General features: G+C 41.4%; 2 protein-coding genes across 4 annotated transcripts; both read left to right on the forward strand.

The window, feature by feature from the left end:
* Positions 1-208: 208 nt before the first annotated feature.
* Positions 209-7,196, forward strand: enpp5 (ectonucleotide pyrophosphatase/phosphodiesterase 5 (putative)). Of its 3 annotated transcripts, none has more exons than XR_002665936.1 (5): positions 209-461; positions 1,567-2,469; positions 2,990-3,166; positions 4,657-5,118; positions 5,197-7,196. XR_002665936.1 is itself a non-coding variant. In XM_022770383.1 (5 exons), the coding sequence occupies exons 2-4, from the start codon at positions 1,590-1,592 to the stop codon at positions 5,058-5,060; spliced, it is 1,461 nt and encodes a 486-aa protein (XP_022626104.1). In that variant the 5' UTR covers positions 209-461; positions 1,567-1,589; the 3' UTR covers positions 5,061-5,103; positions 5,197-7,196. The 3 variants fall into 3 exon arrangements, 2 of the variants coding, with proteins under 2 accessions (XP_022626104.1, XP_022626105.1); XM_022770383.1 differs by having other exon boundaries at positions 4,657-5,103; XM_022770384.1 differs by having other exon boundaries at positions 4,657-5,060.
* A 454-nt stretch (positions 7,197-7,650) lies between these two features.
* LOC111240463 (chloride intracellular channel protein 5-like) lies at positions 7,651-21,651 on the forward strand. Its single transcript, XM_022770485.1, has 6 exons — positions 7,651-8,534; positions 17,628-17,737; positions 17,824-17,949; positions 18,644-18,750; positions 19,029-19,210; positions 20,001-21,651. Exons 1-6 carry the CDS (start codon positions 7,932-7,934, stop codon positions 20,163-20,165), a joined length of 1,293 nt encoding a protein of 430 aa, XP_022626206.1. The 5' UTR covers positions 7,651-7,931; the 3' UTR covers positions 20,166-21,651.
* The last annotated feature ends 3,322 nt before the right edge of the window (positions 21,652-24,973 follow it).

Consider the following 24,973-nt stretch of genomic DNA (forward strand, 5'->3'; position numbering starts at 1 on the left):
AGCGTGTCGGTTTGAGTGCACATCTGAAAATGTAACATTCCATCAGGCAAAATGAACGTTTTATTATGAGTATTTATTGTTCATTTATCATCATGAGAGCAAAAATAAGCCTGTCAAATTGTAACCTGACTGACACCAAGATGTCTATTTGTACTGCTGGACCCCTCCTCCCCCCTCTCTCTTCCCCCTCCTCCTCCTCCTCGTCCTACATTACGTCATTGGGACCTGTGCACTTGTCGCTCGCGGAGAATTTGGGGGATGCAGCTCTTCATGAGGCGAAGAATGCACTTGCAAGAAACACCGGGCACCTTTTCGACTTCGTATGGTCTGGTTTGGTTTCGTGTCAGTAAATAAAAGCGACAGAGAGGTGAAAACACACGGGGTTAATAAACAGGCCGCGCTTCCTTCTGTTTATCTCGGTGTGCAGCGCGAGGCGAGCCGGTGCAGGATCAGATAACGAGGTAAGCTTGTTGACAGCGCAGCACTCTGCGTGTTGAATTTGTGCGTTATTTTTCCGCCTTGATGTCGCTTCAGCTGTGTGTGTTTGTCTCATTGTTGCAGGAAGAGCTGCGTGCTGTTTTAGCTGTTAGCTCTGCCGCACAGAATCCTGTTTCTTCTTAAAGCGTGTGACTGGGAGAAGGAAGGCTGCCATTATTTAATTTGTACTGAAGTCGCACTTATATACAGATGCACTGCAGTCACTATATCTTCAGTCTGCCACATTTTCAGTGACATCATTGCTCTCCTGACCTGTAATGTCTTCAGTGCTTGTGCATGGTTTATTTAGTGTAACGTTAGCTGTCTTAACTGTATGTAATATAGAGCTGGATACTGATGTGGTTATTACCTGGGATTTATTGTATCTTAGTACTATGATAGAGCCTTAAAAACCGGACATTTGACATTTCTGAACTAAGTTCTTATTTGCTTGATCATCATATTCACACTAGAGCTGCAAATGATGGATATATTCATTATTAGTCTGTTTTAATTAGTTTTCTGATGAAATGATTAATAATTTAACCCACAGAATGTCAGAGAATTGAGAAGAGCAGTTTGACTTCAGCAGCAAAACCATGATACAAAACTGAAAATGCAACATATTTGAGAAGATGGGATCAGCAAATGTGTCATTTTTTTATATTACGTTTGCTTGATTGATGACTTAAATTATTAATTAATTTCTCAAAATCTTGTGTGGAGTATGTTGTAACCAGTAGTCCTTTCTAAGTACACATTATTAGTTCATTTTCTTTTCTTTTCCTTTACTATTTTCTGACAAAGACAAAAATATGAATAAATAATCAGCTGATTAATCTAAAATGAAAATGTTGGTTGCAGCCATATCAGAGGCACACTATTGTGTTATCTATCACTGTATGCTGCAGCATTGTGATTTCCCTTCACTGGAACTAATGGGTAAAAGCCAAATCTAAAAAACATCCCTAGAACAAAAGTACATAAAGTATGTGGGTTGGCATGTCCATATACTTCTGGTCACATTGTTTATATTTCCAGATGAGTAGTGAATTGCTCAGCCTTAGCAGTGTTTATGTGTGTCTTTAGGTTGTGTCATCACTCACTGCACTATGCTGGGCTGCATGCTGCGAGGAGGCTGCAGTCCTCTGGTCTGCTTGTGGGCCTTGCTGCTGCCTCTGGTCTCCCTCCATCGCTTGAACCAGCCTGGGAGCAGGAGCCACAGTGTGAGGGACCGGCCCAAGCTGCTGCTCGTGTCTTTCGACGGCTTCCGCTGGGACTACGTTGACCGGGTCCCGACGCCTAACTTCCACAGCCTTATGGACGAGGGGGTGACAGTGGATCAGGTGGAGAACGCTTACATCACCAAAACCTTCCCCAACCACTACAGCTTGGTGACGGGTCTGTACGCGGAGACGCACGGCATTGTGGCCAATGAGATGTACGACCCCGCTCTGAACCGGTCCTTCTCCATGGAGACGGACAGTATTTATGATTCACGGTGGTGGGAGGAGGCAGTGCCTCTCTGGGTGACCATCCAGAAAGCTGGAGGGCGGAGCGGGGCTGCAATGTGGCCCGGGTCTGATGTGAAGATCCATGGCATGTTCCCCTCTCAGTTCCTCCAGTACAACGCCTCAGTCTCCTTTGAAACCAGAGTGGAGCGGATTGTTGAGTGGTTCTCCGCACCTAAAGAGGAATCGGTGGATTTTGGAGTTCTGTACTGGGAGGAGCCCGATGAGAGCGGGCACAACCTGGGACCTCAGAGTTCCCTCATGGACGTAGTCATTGCCGGGATTGATGAGAAGCTCGGCTTCCTCATTAACGAGCTAAAGAAGGCCGGGCTGTATGAGCAAGTGAACCTGATAGTGACCAGTGACCATGGGATGACGCAGCTTTTCACTGATAATATCATAGAACTGGACGAGTACGTCAGCAGAGACCTGTACACCTGGGTGGATAAGAGTCCAGTGGTGGGAATACTGCCCAAAGAAGGTATCACTTTTACAATCCAATAGTGACACTTTGGGAAATGTACTTATTTGCTTTTTTTCCCTGAGAGTTAGATGAGAAGAATGATACCACTCTCATGTCTGTTGGATAAATATGAAGCCAGAGCCACAGGTAAACAGGCCAATTTTGTTACCTTTGGACAACAAAATCTGACCACCCGTGACTCTAGAGCTCACCAACTGATGCATAATAGTTATTAAAATGATTTGTGATTGATGTGAGATTTATATTGAACCAGATGGGTGCAGTGTCTTCCTAGCTAAGCTGACCAGCTGTCACTGCTGGATTTGTATTTGCCACATTTTCTGATAAAAATGTTAAAGGTTTAACCAAATTTTTGGTTATTTTGCTTTTCCCCAACAATGTATGCACATTTCAGGAACATGGCCCTTTTAATCTAGAATCGTTTCTTTAGTTATAGATCAATATTGGTAAGATTTCTCAAATGATTATTTGCTACTCATCCTGAGATATCATTTTTGTGTCTGTGTATCTCTTCCAGGGAAGCTTGACGAGGTGTATAGTAAGCTGGTGGATGCAAACCCAAACATGGTGGTGTACAAGAAGGAAGAAATTCCCAACCACTTCCATTATCAGCACAACGTCAGGATCATGCCCATCATCGTAGAGGCCAAGGAGGGCTGGACCGTCATGCAGAACAGGACCGGGCCCTTCATGTGTACGTTTTCAAACCTTATAGAGCTGCGCTGAGACAATATTCTGGTTTGCAGCTTTACACATGAAACGGTTTCTGTTGTTGTCTCAAACAGCAGCTTCTATCTGCTCTATTAATAGCTGCACAGAAGATTTTTTTTTTTTTTTCAGTCATTGAACCAGAGCTAGCTCATGTTATACCAGCTGTAATTAACAGAGAAAGCCATAACTTGTTTTCTCTTAGAAACAGCAGAAATGTGTGAGTGGGTGTGGATGAATCTTCTTGTACGGCCTCCGAGAGCGGTTATTTTTCTTAATCCATTTCATATCAGGCAGGTATGACGGAGGGCAGAGTTTTTAATGCAGCCGCAGACTGCAGCAGCTAATTTTACTGCCTAATTCTTCTTCTCTGGTTGAAAGACTGTTAATCAGTGAAATGACCTGATGGCTGGAAGAAAACCCTGCTGACTCTCAGTATTCAGCGACAACATGGTGGGAGACTGTAGTATGATGAGAAGTTGTTTGTACTGTCCAGCTGTTTCAGCAGCTGGCCAAAGGAAACAGTGATGATTACTATAGTGTGTTTGATCACGTTACACCACCCAACCACAAACCGAGGCGTTGTTCTCGCAGTCTGTTTACAGTTTGTGATACCTCTGCTCAGTGTTCATTAATTACCCACATCAGTACTGTGAATGTGGCGAAGTTTTGTTGAACAGATGATACCTTAAATGTGGCTTTGTGGAGTGGAGTTCTATTGTGTTACTTACTGTGTATCTCTAACAATAGACATGCAACATTTTCAAAGCCAATGTTTGAATATTTTGAATCCTGCATTGTTTACATCCGCGTTTACTTGCAAACAGTCTTCTTCTTCTTCACTGGCTTTGCTGGTGTATTGCTAGATTGGTTTAACTCCACCATCGATCTGCCAGAAACCATGGCAGTTGTGTCGCCTATATGCTTGCACATTTGCATCTTCATGCATGTATATGATACAAACATTCCTCCATAGTGTTACTTCGGGTCAAAGACTCCATGGGGTTCCTTCAAAGCTAGATGAGTCTGAGAAGTTGTACCTGATTGGATGGTTGTTAAAGCCACTGATGCTGCCATCTCAGGCAGCACTGATTAACTGTATTGATTTCACTCACAGCACACTAAGACAATTTTGTCAGTCCTTCAGCAAGGTAAAAGCACTGATGAATTTTAGGAGCAGCAGTTAGCCGGTCTAAGCTTTTATCCAAGATCTTTGTGCTTGTGTGTTTTGATTTAATCAGTTCTGCTTGCTGTGATTGATTTAGCAGTAACCGGTCAGCTGGGGCAAAACGGTGATGGGAGTAAATCATGACAGAGAGCAGCACAACTAGATCCCATAAATCTGTGAGGAAAAAGTGCTGCTTGTGATTCATGGGATGTGGAAACTGGAGAGCTACAGATTAACAATGCAAGAATAATTAATATCAGAGTATTGTGCCTTCTTATGTCAATGTATTTCTTGTTTTTTCTCTCCAGTGGGAAACCACGGCTACGACAACACCTTACGGAGCATGCAGCCTGTGTTCGTGGCCCGTGGGCCAGCCTTTCGCCAGAATTATGTGAAAACCTCCATGCGCTCTGTCGATCTTTACCCTCTCATGTGCCACATCCTGTCCATCCGCCCTCTGCCAAACAACGGCTCCCTCTTAAACGTTCAGGACCTGCTGTTCCCAGAGCTAGCTGCACCCACGCCCAGCGCCCCTCCCAGGGTCAAGGAGTACTCCTACACCCCCGTCGTGGGCTCTTTCATCAGCGTGGTCATGGTGCTCAGCTTTCTGGTGTTCTACGTCGGACAAGTGACGCTCAAACAGCTGCCCTCACTAAAACACAGAAGCAGGGAGATGTCGCAGCCCTTACTGCAAGAGGACTTGCACCTGTAGGTAGGAAGAAACGGAAAGGATGGCAGATATAAAAGAAGAGGAGGTATTGCTCCCCAAGGTAGTCCGCTCTGTCCAGAAGCACGCTCTGCACGCCTCCCTTACACCAGTAATCGCCTTTGTGCTGCTCTTTCATTAGGTGGAGATCAAGAGAATCTAATCTGACCTGGTCATCATGAGCAGGACAAGATGCACCTCTACACAAGTGTGAGGGAAATGTGTATGGTTCACTTCTGGTGCAGGCTTAATCAAGATAATAATAGGGCGTTATAGTGGCTTTGCTTTGATTGTGAATTTTACCTAATATCATGTCATCATTTTCATTGTCACTTACAGAGTAAAAAAAATTCAAAGCTAAGTGTAGAATTTTAACCTGTGATCCTCGCAAGTATGAACCTTTGGTGGCCAAAACTGTGACTTTGATAATATTAAGGTGCCAGTATACTTAAGAAGAATGAATTTGTCTGGAGGTTAAAGTGTTTGTAGCTGTGAGGAACAGCCACACCCAGAGGCAGGGTGAAGAACTCGCCATCGTAGAAAAGGTTGGAAGCAATAATTTTTCTTTTTAAAAATGGGGATAAGTGCGCACACTTTTAGACAATCTATCCCTGATGGCATTCATAGTGTTGCACTCATTTGTGCGTAGGAAAAGTGTGTGACAAAAAAAAAAAGAAGAGAGAAGCTGAAATCCTGCCTATCTTTTGTGACCTGGCCAGTGGCTGCGGGAAGTGGGCGCGATTATGGGATTGTTGGTTTTGGAGAGTTACAGGAATTGTCAGACACGGCAGAACCCACTTCTTTTGAAGCATACTGGCACCCTCACTTCAGGCAGTAGATTTGGTTATTTCCACATTTTCAAATCTATGCAAAGCAGATTTGTATTTTGTGAGCTTAAGACGGATCAAGGCCTTGTCGGATTCTTTTTTGCCACCAACTGCTCTACTTGAGGTCTGAGCACTGAATTAGAAGTTACTTTACGATATAAAAATGCTGTGATTAAGCTGAAGTATTCAAAACTCAACTACTTTGAGGAGATCGACTGAGCTCGGTGTTACTTTTTGAATGTTACTTGGAAGCAAATGTTCCACTAAAGACTCACTCAATGTGCCAGGCTTCTGCTCATGTGTGTAGGTCATTCCATGAGCCAATCACATCACGACCTTGCTCTTCAGTAGTCAGTTACCATTTGCCTTTTAACTTAACAGAGAACATCTCTCTAAGGTGTGCAATTGTTAGTGTGTAAGTTGGTCTATCTTTTTTTTTTTTTTTTTTTTTTTGTAGCATTTGTGTTGGGAAGGCATTTTTCTGTATAGATGGCTGTGAACTGCCCTCCTCTTCACATGTTGACCCGTCATAACCATGGCCATTTGTTGGTGAAATGTGAAGTGCAATTGCTATTGGTCAGTATTTCGTCGTAGGGAATTTAAGGGTTTTGTTGTTGTGTGGTTGAGAAGACTATTTCGGCATGACTTGCAAGAACTGTTCCCCTGATTTGCACTACAGGATAGAAACGAAACAGAACGAAGGGGCAGTAGTTGGATGCTTTTTTGGTCATGTATAATTTGCACTTCCTGTTCGTAGTTGCTATTTGAAATGATAAAAAAAAAAAAGTTAGGTGCCTCTTGCCAAAAAGCTTTTTGATTAGCATAATTATAGAAAGTCAAGTAGAAATCCAAATCTGCCAGTAAATTATTCTAATATTTTTTCAGCATCTTTTAAGAAAGAATTGGTTCAGTTTTCTTAGTATGCTTTTAGATGCATTGACTTATACCTGTGCCCAAAAAATGACAGACATCACTGTGAGTATTTACTTTTTACAAAATTTAAATTCATAAATTGAAAGCATTTATATGGAAATTGTTAATTTTCTGAAAATTGTCTTGTTTTATGAAAGAAAAGTGTTGTCTGATAATTTTTCCCCTGACTTGACAGAGAAATTAAGAAATATCCAAACTATATTTAAATAATTCATTTGAAATTGTTAGAAAAAGAATAAATATTAGATCAGATTTCTCTCAGTTGATTATTACCTTGGATTTGAAATATGGATATTTAATATGATTTACAGATTAACTATCTTTGCCATGTTGATGCAATTAAAGAGTCTTCTGAAAATAAAGGGACTTATGTGAAACTGAACGGGTTGATTTTCTGAATGTTGTTAGGACTTGGGGACTGTTTCTCCTCTTTGACTCGTCTCTCTGATTGACAAAAAAACTGCAACACCCTCACCCCACTCTTCAAAACTGGACTGGTACAACTCATTTCACTATTAGTAATTAAAATAAGGCAAATCAGAAATAATCTCCAATTTAAGCCTTAGTATGTGAATAGAATGATCATTTTCAGACCCCCCCCCCCCCATAGTTTTCGGACAGTCGCTTAGAAATGTGGATTATTATTAACATTTAAAGTAAAATTTGAAGTTGTAAGAACAAACCAAGCCAATTTCTTGCTTCAAAAAAAGTGACCTTGACCTATAACTTAAAATCTTAAATTGGGATTTTTTTATAAAACAAGAAACTTACTTGGAGTAAGGTTGTGATTAAATGAAGAATATGTTATAGGTTAAATGAAATATAACTTTTATGAAGTCTGTATCTGCTCTGTGCGTTTTCAAGGTATCACACTTTACCTGACGTCTCCTCCCAGGTAAATGTCCTTGAAGGCATAGTCCTCACCTTCAGCATGAATCTGTTTTTAACTTGGAGGATCAAAGGTCTTTTATAAGTTATCGCTGGAATTTGCTCAGGCGCTCAGTCAGTCAGAGGCAGGCGGACTGTGTCACTACTTTGATCCCTCCAGCTCTTCTCTTCCACCTTAAACTTCAGCTCTTTAAAAAAAAACAACAGCAGCAAAACGAAACCAGCAATCATGGACAACATCTATGAAACAATAGATGAGGGGAATCTGCATGTAGAGCGCCGTGATGGAGCCGACAGCCCCGACCGGGAGCCCAGATGTGAGAGCTCAGGCGAGGCGAGGGAGCAGCTGTACAGCGAGGTGCATGTCCACGCCTCCGCGGGAGAAGAGCGCGGCTCGCCGGACTATATGGAAATCAGGGAGGACAGACACAGCTGCTCGTCCCCTTCATCCAGCGACGACGATGAGGTTAAAGAGAAGGAGGTAGAGCACAAAGTAGCGGCGGTGGTGGAGCCGGAGCCGGAGCCTGTGGCGGAGTTGAAGGTAGAGCAGGTGAACGGCGAGGCGCACGACGGATCCAGGCGCTCATCGGCCTCCTCAGCATCTTCCGCCTCCAATGGAGACCCGTGCGACGACCCGCCGGTCCAGCCGAGGTTTCTGGAAGAGGATAACGCCGAGGACGGGATGCTGATGGCGTACACCCACTTCAACACTGACCCCAAGCCGGAGGAGTCTGTCGACTACAGCCTGAAAACTCTGGAGAACGTCACTCTGGATGAGAGCAGCGCTGCCCCGGCTGACCCCAGCCAGCCTGAAATCTCTCTGTTCGTCAAGGTAAGGCACAGATACAAGATGGGGGAGTCCCTGCTGGGGTGACCCAGGTCAAGCCTCAGTTTGCCTCAGCCTCAATGTTCAGCATTAGGACAGCTGAGGACAGCTGCAGGGAGGCCGGGCACCAATATACGCCAGATTTGCCAAAAAGCTCCTTGAAGCAATTCTGTGTATTCTCTGCTGTACTGGGGAACAGTACAGTTTTTTAAATTTATTTATTTATGTATTTTATTCTCTAGCACAGTTGTCATGTTTCTTTGGTGTTATAGTGTTGGTTGCTCTTGATGGAACAACAACACTGCAGGGTGTAAACTTTTAAAAGCTTAAACAGATGTAGCCTTAAACCAGCTGGCATATTCTGCATTTGGAGACAGAGCAAAACATTTTATTGATTTATTGATTGCAGCCAGTCAGTAATTGTCATATTGCAGGCTAATGAGCAGTGAATATGACAATAAAACAGGCTCATATTCTTTTCTCCTGTGCATATAGAACTGTCCTTGATTTCCACTGTAGAACAGTGTTGTGTTACCTGGTATATAATTGCATATGAAAGTCAAAAACCTACACACATTAGCCTCCAAAGTCATGATATAATAATAATCTTATAAAAATAATCTGAAGCACTCCCATCACTGAATAATAGACCCAAATCTGAATAAATTTAATTTGTTATGTAAATGTGCGCAATCAAGAAATGGGACTTGCTGGATTTATTTTTTTGTTGGCCATATAAAAAAATATGAAAATTGTATATTCATAAATATCTACAACAAAACAATTGATTTCAGTAACAAAGACAGAAGCAGCGATCTCTGTCAGTGTCAGTGACTTTAATATGTTGGCAGTCTGATGTAATAATTAACTCGTTTCCTGCAGGGCCATAGAAACCAGGGGTGAACTCCACGGCTGAGCAAATCTGACTGTGTGTTTTGCTGCATTTCTGATAGAGCTGGTCTGTGAAGTGTACTATCAGCACACGCAGGGGTCACTTTGCTGATTGGGCAACACAGATTGAGAGTCACTGGGCCGGACTCAAGGAGCTCTGTTTGAGCTCACTACAGCCCTTGTAATAGGGAATGACAGTAGTGGGTTTATGCTGAATTTTAAAATTGCCCTGCCAGGCTATGGTTAGATAGAATGGGTGTATTCAATCAACACAGATGAGTTGTAAACAAACAAAAAATAATTGCTACAATCTGGCCTGGATGATGATTTCTGAAAATAATCAAAACTCACTCCTCTAATTGTGACAGGGACTGGGGTGAAGTCCAGAAAGAGTATTATCCTTTAGCTTTGCCAAATTCAAAAATTATTTCTTCCAAAGAAGTTTCATTTGATGGATTATCCTAAGAACAACATACTGAATGTCCATTGTTCTGATTTTACCAAGGGAAAATTCTTAGAAAAAACTAATTTTATCAGGTCATACAGAAACTTCATTCCTCTGGGGAATTACAGCACATTAACATTAAAAGGACATTTTTGCCACATGCGGCAGATACGCTATCTTGATGTTGTTGCATCACAATTGTGATAAACACAAACCATAGCTCACCAGAGAAGTGACAACATACTTGGCCCCTACTCCGCATACCACACTGTCCTCTACTCTATCTGGCCTCCCTATCTGAGCGAGTCCAAGCCGTGGGTGGATTTCCCAACAGTCTAATCTTCAGCAGTTGCCATAAACCAAACCGAGCTGTGCTATAAAAGTAGGGAGGAGACTTGGAAGATCATCCGTCTGTACTGGAAGTTTATGTGACTCCTCCCCAGCTCTCTTTGATAAAGCCGGCTATTACAGAACACACCATCAGTACTATCACTAAGAGACATTTTCACTGTGGACAATCTGTTTTAATCTTATAAAGTATGATAACAAACTCTGTAGATCACACCATTACCACTGTACAAGATGCTCAAGTTGTCGCTGTCAAAGTGAGGATGGCCGCATAATCGTGTACATAATGTCACTGATGGTTCATCTCACAATTGAAAACACAAGTCAATGCATGTATGGACAAGCCTGTTTGGCTTTCACATTTAGGAAGAGTGTGCCATTACAAGAGGAGAGTTCAAACACTCCCTCCGTACACCACTGGCTCCGGAAAGATAGAAAATGTCTTGTTACTGTTTGATGTCCGGGTGAATGATTAGCCCAACAAGTCAGTAATTTGAGCTTCCCTTTGTCTCAAGAGGAGAAAAAAGCAACTCTAAACCATTAACATTTTTATGACGTTTTTATAATGTTTGTAAAAGATCATAAAATCAGCTAAATTCAGTATCTTCTCTGTGCTGCAGCAGAAGAAGTCCCTGCAAATTTTAATTTTTTCAAACGCAATGAAATGCAATTATACTCATATTATATGAGGTTTTCTGTTTATTGATGCCATATTTAGTAGCCGAAAGACTGTGGAATGAGATCTAAATCTGAAAAGACTTCAGGCTCATTATCGCATGTTGTTTTCATCATGAGCGTGCTGCCCGTTGAGACTTTGATTATGCCTATACAATTAAACTCCTTCTCACCCGAAAACCTAAAATAACACGTTGAGAAACATTGTCCCTCATAAACATGGATAATGAACTCTTCCTCCCACAGTGGCCCAGTAACTGCTTTGTGCTGCATGTGGGACTGTCTGCCAGGAGAGGGGGCTGCTCTATAAATAGAAACAGTTGAAAAAATTAGCTCTTTACCCCATCTTTCTTTCTCTTTCTGCTTTCATCTAACTTTCTCTCTGACAGATGTTTTTTTCTTGGATACATCTGTCAGACAGAGTAAGCCAAAGAGAGAGTGTCACTCATTTTCTTCACCATGTGCTGATGTGTGAAGATATTTGCGGTCAGACCTGCTTTTATTTTTGTTGCCCTATATAGGCCCTTTCTGTAAATGAATGCCAATTCCTGCCTTAAAACCAACGCCAAGTATCAATAATTCAAAGATGAGTGTTCTCCAGGTCTCCTGCTGGTGATCAAATATAACCTGCGCCATCCTGTCCTACGTGTGAACGCACATTAAATATGAATGATGCTGCTCACGCGCTCATATAAAGATGGAGAGACAACCGCAGAAACAAGAGGTGACATAAATATCATCTCACTTTTTGGGCAATGTTATGGGATGTGGTGATATTTTTGACATGTGTGTCATGTTCAAGGAAAGGTTTCTTCAACCTGACCTGAAAAAGAGAAGCAAATAAACCACATGTAGTGATGGAAAATAATGAAAAATAAAAGTGTGAGTTGATCAAAATGGGGAAAAAAGGGGGCTGGTAAGAGAGTAAGTAGTGGTAGTGAGTGTGTTCAAGGGGAGTGTGGTTGGAGTGGTGGGAAGAGAGAGATGGGGCTCCACCCCCTGGTATAGACGGACACCTGTTTTCCCTTCTGTGTCAGTGAGAGCTAGCTCTGCTCTCCATCTGTGTCTAAATCAGAGCACAGGGCTCTACCTGCCACCTGGACCGACTCTCAGCCTCACCTGCAGGACAGAAACAAGGGAGGAAAAACCTTTACAGGAGAAGAAAAGTGGTGGAAATCTTAGAAACCTGGAGGAAACAGAACCAAGCCAGCTTCTTTAGTTGTGAGGAGTCACAAGAGAGGATCACTCAGAGAGAATATCTGTGTTTTTTCTTTCTTTTCTGGAGGATGTAGACCTCCAAGGATAAGCAAAGGACTGTAGATAAAAAAAAAAAAAAAAAACGTACTAAAATACTAAAGAAAAAAGGTGACAGCCAGAATTAGGCATCATGTCCACAAACGGTCAAGACAGAGATCCTGATATCGAACTGTTTGTCAAGGTAAGACAGAGACAGAACTATGATTGCAGTATTTTCTTAAGTTTTTGATGGAAGATAGAAGCAGTACATGAGGAGAAGTTTCTCTGTAGCATCACTGTATGTTGTGGAAAGCTCATGTAACTCAATAGTACAGGTAAAGTTACAGCGGCACCGGCACACTCTGCTCCATGTTGACCCAGGATTGTTGTGACAGTGATACCGAAGCTGCTTGTTGACGGTGGGAAGCTGTGGTACCGCTACCCCAGTGAAACTTTTTTACAAGAAGTATTGCATCATGTAATGGACTAAGATGTTTTTAGAATTTTACATTGCACGGTGTGCTAATGCTCTTGGAAAATCTCCTGGCGTTATTTCTGCACAGGTATTCGCTGATCTATAAATTATCACCTGAAATAGAGCGGAAAAACCAGTCTGGAAGCATCACCTTCTGCAGATACAGCACAGTTGTTTTGTTCTTCATAACTAGATGAACTCCGGGCCCCCAGAGAAATGTTAGAGGCAGGTGAATATACCTGAGGCAGGTGAAGTGGAAGCAGGTGGAAAAGCTGATGTGGTGCATGGATGCAATGACCCAATTAGCTGGTGTGAAGGCTCCTTTCAGCCAGTCCACCTCCTAGGAAACCAGTCAGCTGGGTAACTAAAAGTTCACAGACACTGACAACATGCTCGGCTTGCATCAACCCTTTAGCCTCGCTGTCACTCTTTCATTAGATGTTATTCTTAATGAAAGCAAACTCACGATTGGCTTTGCGTAAACTGTGTTACTAAATACAGAGCAGGACAAGCCGTTTATATAGAGTGGTTTCCAAAGTAGCTGCAACCCTGAAATGACTTTTTTCCCTCCTGCTGCCATCTGAAATGTGACCTAGATGGACAGAGAATTATCCTGCATAGCTGCACATCCTGTGTAACAGTTAGACTTTCACAGCACTATCTATTCAACATGTCATTACACAATATACTATCTAGGCTATTGTAGCATTCCGTTGACTGCACAGTTAAATCTTAGCTCTTTTATTTGAAGGAGAGAGTATCTGTACATAGGAAAGCATGCAGCAGCGTTATCACAGGCTGTAACACTTCACACCAGTGCCCCCATGATGAATCTCAGGACTGAGACATAAACCTCCTTGAGTAGCAAGTCTTCACATGGTACAGTCAGTAATGGGGTACTACAGCGATTTTACACATCACAATTAAATGAAAAATACTATGCACCCTAGCAGTGGGACACCAATTTAAAAAAAAAGCAATTGGTTGCATTATGGGAAGTGTAGGGTGCAGCATTTTTGAGTCTTGACCAATAGATGGAAGAGGAAACGTCGGGATATTTCGGCCTCTGCTGCAACAGTTTCGACCATTCTTTTTTTTATGTTTTGAGTTCTATAACTTTATGGAAGCATAATTCAAAATAACTTATGTGTTCATCAAATTTTCATTTATACACTTGACATTTTGCCTACAGTCTTCATCAAGGCTGCTGAAAAGTGCAGGTTTTTTAAGAAAACATTGGGCGAATAAAGTACTTTCGAAAAAAAAAGAGTTAATGGTCAAATATTGCAGTACTGATTAATCACAGACAAATGCAAGGGACGTAATATATATATATAATATATTTTAGTATACATGTATATATATATATATATATATATGTGATGGATGGTGTGAAGTAACATTGCCTTCAGTGGACCCCTCTCATCATCACTCAGTGGCTCCACACACTCACAGCACCCGGTTGTGTGTGACAGCTTTTGTCCCCCATGTTCTAGATGTTGATTGGCTATTATCAGCGACTGTGTATTGTGTTACGGCCGTGCTGCTGAGCCCAGCCATAACAATGCACAGACCGAAGCATCACATGCAGCATGACAGCACTGAGAGCATCAATGGCTGGCGCGCATACAGTTGGCTCAGCTACTTTTAGACTGACAGCTCTGTTTTCTGGTGTTTGCTGGGAGCTGTGCACTGAATGGCAAAAATGTTTTTCCACTTCATTGTCCTATCTTTTATTGTGAACTGATATTAGCCATCTGAAGACCCTGCTTTAATGATAGTAATAATTAAATTGGACATATTGAAGCTCATCTGCTGGTTTCTCAAGTTATTTAAAGAGTTTCATTTCCAAATCATTAATGCATTAATGAGGGAGAATATCTCCACTTGTCAAATCTGTGCTCACCCTGCTGACCTCCAGGTCAGTGCTCTTATTTTGCCAAGTGTTGTGACTGCAGGCCAACAGCTCTGACCTGCACTCTGTGCCCCAGCGGCCAGTGAACCAGGTGATGGAGTCACTATCTATAATTCAGCTGAGCCAGAGGATCAGATGTCAGTGTTGGTGCTCCACTGTGTATCCATACATGCCGACACACGATATCATCACTTGAAAACAGCTATATGACTGAAAGGAAGTGTCAGAGGAAAAAATAACTTGTTTATTTTCATGTTCTACCCTCAGTTGACCTTGTATGTAAGATTTTAAATGCTGGAGCAGTTGATGAACTTATTTCAACACCATTTGGATAGACACATTGCTGTTAGGCAAAAAAATTATGTTTTGTTTTTGGTCAAAGGCTTTTACCTGAGGGCAAGACTATGATGCTTCATTATGGCCAGATCTTTATGGACATTGTTTAGTGTAAGCAGTAGTGGACTGTAACTAGGTACATTTAATTACAAGTAGTATTTGAGTTACGTGTATTTTACCTGTGTATCTCCATTTAATGCTATTATCATTATCATCATTATATGATATATTTTATTCCACTACATTCATTTCACAGCTTTAATGAGATTTTACATACAAGACATATGATACTCTTTTAAGATATGATACATTATTATAGATTAAACTTCATGTACTTCAACAGTATATGCAATAGTTCACATTAATAATAATAATAATAATAATACATTTTATTTATAGGCACCTTTCAAGGCATTCAAGGACATCTTACAACACAAATCACATATATAGTAGCAACAGACAGTATCCAACAAGGCATTAAACACAAATTAAGTTAGACTAAATATGTTTGTGTTGAACACTAGCGCTGGAGTCAAACAGAATAGGCAAGTTTGAAGAGGTGTATTTTGAAATGGGATTTGAAGGGAGGAAGAGAGTCAATATTTCAGGTGTAATGTAATGTAGATCAGCTCCATCTTGACCAACAACGATAGAAAAATGCATCATTAGTGAAAATTCTATCATATAATAAATAGTAGTATAAAATTCACAGAAGCCATTTTTCTGCCTAGTCTGTACTTTTACTTTACTTTCTTATACTTTAAGAACATTTTGCTGATAACTTGCTTATATGCCTTTGCTTACTTGTAATGGAGTATTTTTATACTGCAGTATAACTACTCTTACTTAAGTGAAGTGTCTGAATACTTTTACTAATAGATTAGAGCATGTGGTCAGATTCCCAGAATGTAGTTTTGGTTTGACTCTGTCTTTATCATAAATCTGTAACAATGTTTTAAGGGTGATGAATTTATGTGTTTGCGCAGTGTTTATATTTATACGACCTATGAGACTTCTCTTAACAGTCAGCAGTCATGGTAACAGTCACCTAATAATCCTAACGTGTTTTAAGGGCGTAGATTTGGTCTCAACATTGGTAGGGATGCAACAACCCCATAACCCCTCCAAAACAAAGAAACTGACTTTTTAACGCTGTCAACCAAATGTTTTATTAATATATAGGATCTTAATTTACATTCAGAAATGCCCATAAGCAAATGTAATATATGTAGATGTACTGAATTTCCATATACGAAATATATGTACATAGGAAATAAAATCATGTATGTATATACAGTATAGACTATATATGTAAAAATGACATATGGAACCTGTTTGAAATTGGAACAATATCATATATTGACAGTATGTCTAGTTGATGGAAACATGTAGGTTTAGTATGTATGTTTATATGATAAACATATGTTACATAGATATATATCCATCCCAAAGCCTGTCACTATATGTTCATATGATATATGCAAATGTAAAAGATTGACATGTATGTTTAAATTTGATGAGAAATTATAAAATTATCAAACAAAATCATACAAAACATATAGAATTTTAATAAGTATGTTGTTTTAATGAAGTTGGATTTTATTATGGTTGTGTCATATATGTTATAAACTTATATCTTCATATATCCAGAGGGTATATACATGTGATAATTACATATCCTCTTATAGGTGACACATATGGTAAAATCACTCTTGATATATTGACATATATGTCATATATACAGTATGTCATTAGTCGTAGTATATTAAGGAATAAAACATCATAGTATACTAAGCCATAAAAAGTCATATTATAGTAAAGCATTAGAGTTGCCAATTAACCTAATGTGCATGTCTTTGGACTGCAGGAAGAAACTAGAGTACCCGAAAGAACCCACACAGGCACAGGGAGAACATGCAAACTCCACACAGAAAGGCCCTAGGCCTGGGGTCAAGCCTAGAACCTTCTGACTGTGAGGCGAAAGTTCTAGCCACTACTCCATAGTGCTGCCGCACAAATAAATCATTGTATAGTGAGGCATAAAAAAGTCATAGTATAATAATGCAAAAATACGTCATATTATAGTAAGACAAAAAAGGATCATAGTATATTAAGGCATAAAAACATTAAAAAAAATGCCATAGTACAGTGAGGCATAAAAACATCATAGTATAGTAAGGGATAAACACATTATATTATATTAAATATAATGTCATTATAGTAAGGAATAAAACATCATAAAAATGTCATAGTATAGTAAGGCATAAAAATGTCATAAAAATGTCATAGTATAGTAAGGCATAAAAACATCATAAAACATCACAGTATAGTGAGGCATAAAATGTCATATTTTAGTCAGGCAAAAAAAAAGTAAAAAAACATCCTAGTGTAGAGAGGCATAAAGCCGTAAGGCATCAAAAGTCATAGTATAGTGTGTTTAATTGTCACAGGCAAGGTTTCAACCTTGCGACCAAAGTGTCACAGTCATAGATTGAAGTTTTCATAAAAACAACAATTACAGAAAATTCTTTATTTACTTAGAATGAAAATACTTGTGTACATTTGTAAGATCTGTGTTCAGCTTTATTATGACCATGTCAGGTTTTTCTTGATTCAACTCTGAATACTTTCCATACCCTATTGTTTCTGTTGTGGGATTGGATTACATTATACCGTGAACTGCACTACACTCACTGCATATGTGTGAGTTTGCATGTATACACCACATTTCCACTATGTGCCCTGACTTATTTCCTGTTATGTTGTGTTTGTGTGCAGGCGGGCAGCGATGGAGAAAGCATTGGAAACTGTCCCTTCTCTCAGCGTCTCTTCATGATCCTCTGGCTCAAAGGAGTCGTGTTCAACGTCACCACTGTCGACCTGAAGAGGTTAGGACGTGGAGATAGAAACTCTGAACACAAAAACACACTCACAGCTTCCTCTTGACATACTTCTTTCACTCTGTGCTCTGTAGAAAGCCGGCGGATCTGCACAACCTGGCCCCGGGGACACACCCTCCTTTTCTGACCTTCAACGGAGAGGTCAAGACCGATATCAACAAGATCGAGGAGTTCCTTGAGGAAATGCTCTCTCCTCCAAAGTAATTCCACTGGACAGTTTTATAACACATAGTTTACAGTATCAGATTATGTTACTGAGTACACACACACACACACACACACACACACACACACACACACACACACACACACACACACATGCTGCATTTAGTTGATTTATTTCATTTCAGCAACACCGTTGAAAGGACAGGAAACGCTTGAGTCTAGTAAAAGATGGCTGTGTGTGATGAAGACTGATGTTAACTGATATAAGTGTTTATTGTTTATGGCTGTTGTAAATCTTTGGTGGATGAGTGTGTGTGTGTGTGTGTCTCAGGGAGGTTTCGCCATTCAATTCCTGAAAAAAATAACATAAAAACAATCCAAATATAAGTTCTTCATTGACAACAGCCGCAGCTTTTGTGTAATTTTAGGAAGGTTTATTGTGTTTTGTTGTTATTGAAAAAAAAAAAAAGTCGGAGCCAGTGAGTGAGCAGTTGCAGAGTAAAATGTCAGATTAACTAAATCTTTCTTTTATTGGCTGTAAAGTTTTTTACATTATAAATGGACCTCAGTGTGAGAGAACTTAAGGGGCGGGCGGCCAACTCGGTTTGAGTGTGTAACATGTTTTCAGTCTGAGCTGAGCTCCAGTCCAGGTGTTAATGCTATCCAGATGGTTCGGTCTGACTGCGTCTCTGACTGCGTCTCCTGCCTCTGTCCACCCCGTCTGCTTAGGTATCCTAAACTGGCCGCCAAGCAGAGAGAGTCCAACACAGCTGGAAATGACATCTTCGCCAAGTTCTCAGCCTACATCAAGAACACCAAACTGGAGGCCAATGCTGGTGGGCTGCTCATTCTCTGCCATTTACACTCACAGACACACACACACACACACACACACACACACACACACACACACACACACACACACACACACAACAAGATGAAAAAAAAAAAAAGAAATACATGACAGCCATTACTTTTTTTCTCCACTAGGTTGTAGCAGAGTCCACTCTTTGTAACCCACAGTGTTTGCTGTGCTGCCACCTAGTGAGATTATCCCTACACAGGTTATGTCACTGTCAGCATTATGTGCCCATGCGTGTTTCTGTGTGTTTAGTCCTGGAGAAGGGTTTGACCAAGACCCTGAAGAAGCTGGATGACTACCTGAACAGCCCCTTGCCAGATGAGATTGATGCAGACAGCATGGAGGAGGAGAAGGGCTCCAACCGGTGCTTCCTGGATGGGAACGAGCTTACTCTCGCAGACTGCAACCTGCTGCCTAAACTGCACATAGTCAAGGTAAAGAAGGAGTGTGTCTGAGGAAAATACATTTAATTGTTAACTGGCTGATAAGAAAAAGATTTAAAGCGTAAAGAAAAAGAGTATTGGAATTATATTGGATGTTATGTTATGTCCCCATGTTTGAGGTGAAATCCATCATTTAAATAATGACTCCTGATTACCAAAACACAGGAAATACTAAATACCCAAGTTGTCCAACACTTTGGACCAAACACCTGTAGCCTCAGCTTTACTGCTAGCAAATGTTAGCATGCTAACACACTAAACTAATATGGTGTAAACATTATGCCTGCTAAACATCAGTATTTTAGCATTGACATATTAGTTGATGTGAGCATTTAGCTTAAACCAGCGCTCTGCAGTACAGCCTCACAGAACTGCTAGCATGACTGTACACTTTTACTATTGTTGTTTTTTTGTTTTTTTTTAATAATTTGAATTAATTTGAGTAAGTGTAGCAAATTACAGCATTTTTCTCTTTCTCTCCTTTTCTCTGAAAAAATCACCATGCTATTGCCAACACTCACTTACTTGCACAGCACAGCAAACACCCAGGAGGCTGTTTAAAGTCATTTATTCTCACATTTATTAACTGAAAAAGCAGCAAATGAATCCAGTCGACTGAAAGCAGGAAACAAATGGAGTGCACTGAACATAACAACTTAATGATGCAGGTTGACTGTTAGAACACCCAAGTGTGGATTTTAAATGTCGACCATTATTAATCAAGCGTGTCTTTAGTTAACACTGAAGTTACAGTTTCACCTCCTCTCCTCTCATACTGTAGGTTGTTGCTAAGAAGTACCGTAACTACGACATCCCCTCAGACATGACAGGTGTGTGGCGGTATTTGAACAACGCCTACACACGTGATGAATTCACCAACACCTGCGCTGCTGACTCTGAGATCGAGACCGCCTACAAAGATGTGGCGAGGAGACTGGCCAAGTAAACTCGCCAACACAAGCTCAAGCAAAATAAACTAGCAGCACAACACACAAAAAAACATCACTTTCAAACTTCCATGTGACTGATCTTTAGAGTCTTCTTTGGTGACATTTCTCTAAGAGCCTGCGATTTCTGTCTGTTGTAGCAAACAGATCAGATGTTGCAGACGTCTCTATCGTAGGATGGCTTACACTGCTTTACAGCTCCAGATGTGATGGATGTCAGAGATTCAGTACATAGTGTATATGGTATTGTAATTACAGAAATAGAGACTAACAGAACAGAAGTGGAGCAAAATATAAATCAAACGTGGTATGCTCAAGTCACAAGTTTGAAACCAGATTCAAACTCTGCTGCTGTGAAACTTCTGTCCCAACCCTTTTCACTCAAACGTGATTGTGTCTGTCTGTATTCATTTCTCATAACACAAAGCTCTCTTTCATACATACTCCACCGGTCCACACAGCCAAACATTTTACTAGCTGCTGATGTCAGGGTTGTTCACTTTATTTATTCCTAAGCCTACAGAAGTCGAGTCTGACTCCGGTGTTTATTATCAAGCTCTGGCTCCTGGGGGGAGACGCCTTGCTTCATCTGTGATTGATGCTCTTAATTGTTTTGCTGAATATAACTGTTTAATCTGCACATTTGTTCTGATTTTCATTCATTCCTGTAGGTGTTGCTGTAGTTGTTTTGTTTCCTTACCTTAAAAAAAAATTCACTCCTGCTTCTGGAAGGTTGATTTTAAGAAAGGTTGATTTTAAAAATGAGATGATACGCGCGGTGACATTAGTTCAAAAGAACAAAAATTAGCGAATGAGGGCATCTATAGCTTAGAACAACTCCTGTTTCTGAATTGTTTGCATGCATGAATCTGTTTTCAATCTGATATAGAGCCTCTTTTTGAGATATGAAAAATCCTCGACTACGTGCCTTTGTCTGGAAGTATCGAAAGTCCACGCCAATGTCACTGATGGACTCATTCAGAAAAATGTATTGCAGCCAGAGCTTAGACATTTGTTTTGCCTCCAGCTATTAGTGTTCAGTCTAGGTATTGATTTTGTCTTAAGTTACAGATGATATTATGAATGGAGAGAGTATTTATTTAGCAGACCCAATCAGGCCTGATTAGCTTGAGCCATTAGTGCTGCGATGAAAAGCGTCTTCCAGGCCAGGTCCACAATGGTCAGGAGCCCTGCCCTCCAGCTCTTCATCAAAGAGACATTTCCTCCGCTCTGAGGAGTCTATCAACCTCCACAGCCTAAAAGTTCAAGTTCAAAAGTTTCATTGTCCACGCAGAGGAGGATGGAAATTTGTCTTGGGGCTTATCGTCTTTGGCTTGGTGTCAGGCTGCAACTATAGCGAGACTTCCTTGAAGAACCATAAGGCTCTTGTGTGGTTTGGACAAACATATGATATGAAATTGGAGCATGATGACTGAGAGGCTTGCTCGTTGCAAAGCTCTACAAATAAAATAATATTTTCACAGATCTGCTTCTGCCTTTTCTTTTCTTTTCCAGCTAGGTGATCAATCAACACTGATACTTATAGGTTGTCATTGGAGGGAGGGAGGGGTGAGCGGTCTGTCTCGGTGATAGCAAAGGTGCTGGTGAAGCCTGGATCCTGGTCCTGAAGTCCTGAAAAAGGGGTTAAGTGTGTCTGACTGAGATGATCAAATCCAGTGGTGCAGGTCTGTTTCTCCATCCATAACCAAGAGGGAGAGAGAGAAAGAAGGAGAGAGAGGGAGAGAGAGAGAGAGTGATGACCGTTGACAGGCTTAAATAGAGGCTTCCATGCCAGGGATCAAACGCCATCCCTCTTCTCCACTCTCTCATTAAGACGGAAAACCCGAGCACCGCCATCCGATCTGTCTCCATTTTTCCTCAAAGGAGTCTAACTTGAAAGATCTGCGCCTGTCGGATTTACAATGGTGGGCGAGTGGTGTTTACTGAGACGCAGCCTTGCCAGAAACAACAGTCAAAGAAAATAAATGGAGCCTGCCTAGTGTTTCCACAGGAGTAAGGAAATATGGAGCGAGACTTGTGCCTTGCTGTTTGGTAATTAGTACCTAAACATCCCTGTCCTTGGATCCCATCGCTCACATCCAACATTTCTGCAAGCTGGATAATATACAGTGGAGCATTAACGTCAAACACGTCTGGTCATGGGGCCTGGCACGCCACATTAATCTGTTATTACGCTCCCAGTGGATCTACCAGTCGCTGGCCTTGGCTCGGCCACCGTAGCACAGGGAGTTCGTATAGGCTGACAGGGACTCACACACAGAGCACTTTTATAGCCAGGTTTAGTAAACCTTTTCAGCTCAGGCATAAATTGTGTAAATTGAGTCTTGCTACGAGACCCGAGCTGATTAAAACAAACTGGTGTGTTTGACGTGTGAGGACCTACCAGAAACAGGCCTGTGATCCAATTAAGGGCCAGACCCATAGTTTTAAGAAATACTGCCATGTAGACCTCAATGCCCCTTGCAAGAACAAGTCAAATTCAGCTGCTGCTCACCGTAGATATTGTACCCAGGAGACGGACACACGTGTTTCAGCCTGAGGTGAAGTTTGCTTTTCTCCTCTCCTGTTCTTGTGCGTCAGTAGAAACCGTGTCATTTAGCAGCATCAGTGGAGGAGAGGGCTTCATTTCTTTTGTTATCTCACACGGTTCCTCTTCTTCACTTCATGATCACGCACATATGCCTCTCATGTATTCCCTTTTCACAAGTCACAGATCTTCTCCTCTGTTTTTCTGAAAAATTAATGCTTTTATAAATGGTACATTTACTATTACTGCTTTATATTTTCATTTTAAAATGATGCCATCATATTTTTCTTGTGTCATACAAAAAAATGAGCAGAAATTCAACTCTCCTCAGCCACTAAAATCCTCCTTCCACTCACTAACTGCTGTGAATCCTACAGCTGGATAAAGACTGACATGTGACATCAACATCAACCCGTTCGGAGGGTGAGAGCTGAGGGCCAACAGGCCAGAGGAGGAAGCGTCTAATCAGAGCACGGGAACCATGTCATAACAGGAGATCAGGTTTAAAGGAGAGACAGAGCCGCGGAGGACGAGTCCTCGTCTCTTCCACTCTGAGACAGAGAGCATCTCAGAGAGTATCAGATTCTCAGCAGGTCCCCCAGCCCTCCTCCGCTCGCCTGCCCTTGGAGGTTTGAGTGACTTGTGGTGAAGCCTGATGGGGATTATTGATCTGCCTGGCGCGCGCCTGCGGTTTCGGCGTAAGACTGACGACCTCACCAGAGAGAGTTCTTGGCACACGTCGTCCCCTGTCTCAGATCAGTGGGGGAGCCGTGCGGAGGCCGGGACAGGCCTGTCGTGGCCTGAACTGAGCACGGTTTGAGCTCGGAGCCAGGTGATCAAGACATTTTTCTCTGTATTTAAATAATCAGGCCCAAATTTAGGCTGAAGATAACAATAAACATATCTGATTGGCTTTTTGGAGAGGAGTCGTTGAAATGAGTAACCATGTCTGCAGACAGCAGAGCCCGGGGGTATTTATGCTCTTGGTTAGATTTACTGGTTAGGGTTTCAGTTCCAGTTGTGAACCACATGAAATAATCCATGGTCACTGGAGAAGGATGTGGACACTGTGCTAATTATGTGAGATGATGATGTCAGGTATTGATACCTACTAGTGAGCCAGAACTTTTCTCTCTATGCTGTGTTCCAATGTATATAACCGCACTGCGACCACACTCGCTATACGACCACACTCACATCCACATGTCGGACATGTCTGGATCCTCAGCAGCCCTCACACATCCGCACTGTCAGGCGGGCCCTCACTTTATCATTCATAGTTGTAAATCATCGCTTCGCCTGCAGGAAACACGCAGCATTTTATTTTCCAGTCATAAACCATAAAACCTGCCTCTAACACGAGTTATGATCCTTGGAGACAGAGAGGATGAATGTCTAAAGCAGAACCAGACATGATGGCGGGCATCCTTCATCCCCCTTTTTGCCTGGCATCCCCACATGGCTATGGTCGTGTGGTGGATTTTCCAAACAGCCCCAACGTGATCTAAATGTCACCAGGGTTGTATGTCATTCAGCAGTGAACGGGATCTGTGCGACTGCTCTGAATTACCAGTCCATTAGCTCTCAATTAACACTCGCCTGATAAAGTTTTAACAGCCCTTCATCTGACAGGAAGAACACATAGAGTTCCTTCATGCTTGGTTTCAGGCAAAGATGGGGCCCATGCCCAAATTTTTGAAATTTTATTGCCTGGCTGAAACCTATGGAAAAGGCCTGTTTTGCATGAATATTTGGCAGCGAGCTGCGGTTTATCCTGTCTTATGTTCTGTACACTCAGTCGTGCTGCAACAGTTTGCCATTTTTGACAGTTGAGATGGTGTATAATTTGAAACACTGACATGAAGCGAAGGCCTTGGACAAAGAGGGCTTTTGTTTGTGTGTTTGGTCGCTGTCCATGGTCCTGACACTTGAATTTTCACAGTAATTCCTTTTTTTTTTTTTTTTTTTTTTTTTTTTTCTTCAGGCAGTGTGGCCAGTATCAGATTGCATAATCTGAACTGGCAGAACTCATTAAATGTAGGCTTTTTAGGTTTCATAAGTGCACTTTTCTCTGAGTTGGGTTTCACTTAGCAGCAAATGGTTTCATGGAATCAAATGTTTCCAAAGCAGGCTAAAGACACAGGCATGCTTTAATCTAGTGATGAATGGACTCTGGTGCAGGATGTCAGGCTGCCTTACAACCTACCATGTCTGTGAGGTTCTGGGCTGCTGCCTGGATGCAGCTCGCCTGCCAATTGA

This window comes from Seriola dumerili, unplaced genomic scaffold (genome assembly GCF_002260705.1).
Source record: "Seriola dumerili isolate Sdu_G_001 unplaced genomic scaffold, Sdu_1.0 BDQW01000025.1, whole genome shotgun sequence".
NCBI lineage: Eukaryota > Metazoa > Chordata > Actinopteri > Carangiformes > Carangidae > Seriola > Seriola dumerili.

Bases quoted from the DNA above. Each gene is read 5' to 3' on its own strand.
- enpp5 (XM_022770383.1), top strand. From the start codon at position 1,590: ATGCTGGGCTGCATGCTGCGAGGAGGCTGCAGTCCTCTGGTCTGCTTG. The intron at 2,470-2,989 runs GTATCACTTTTA...TATCTCTTCCAG, and splicing joins GGGAATACTGCCCAAAGAAG to GGAAGCTTGACGAGGTGTAT. The intron at 3,167-4,656 runs GTACGTTTTCAA...TTTTCTCTCCAG, and splicing joins CAGGACCGGGCCCTTCATGT to TGGGAAACCACGGCTACGAC.
- LOC111240463 (XM_022770485.1), top strand. From the start codon at position 7,932: ATGGACAACATCTATGAAACAATAGATGAGGGGAATCTGCATGTAGAG. The intron at 8,535-17,627 runs GTAAGGCACAGA...GTTTGTGTGCAG, and splicing joins AAATCTCTCTGTTCGTCAAG to GCGGGCAGCGATGGAGAAAG. The intron at 17,738-17,823 runs GTTAGGACGTGG...TGTGCTCTGTAG, and splicing joins ACCACTGTCGACCTGAAGAG to AAAGCCGGCGGATCTGCACA.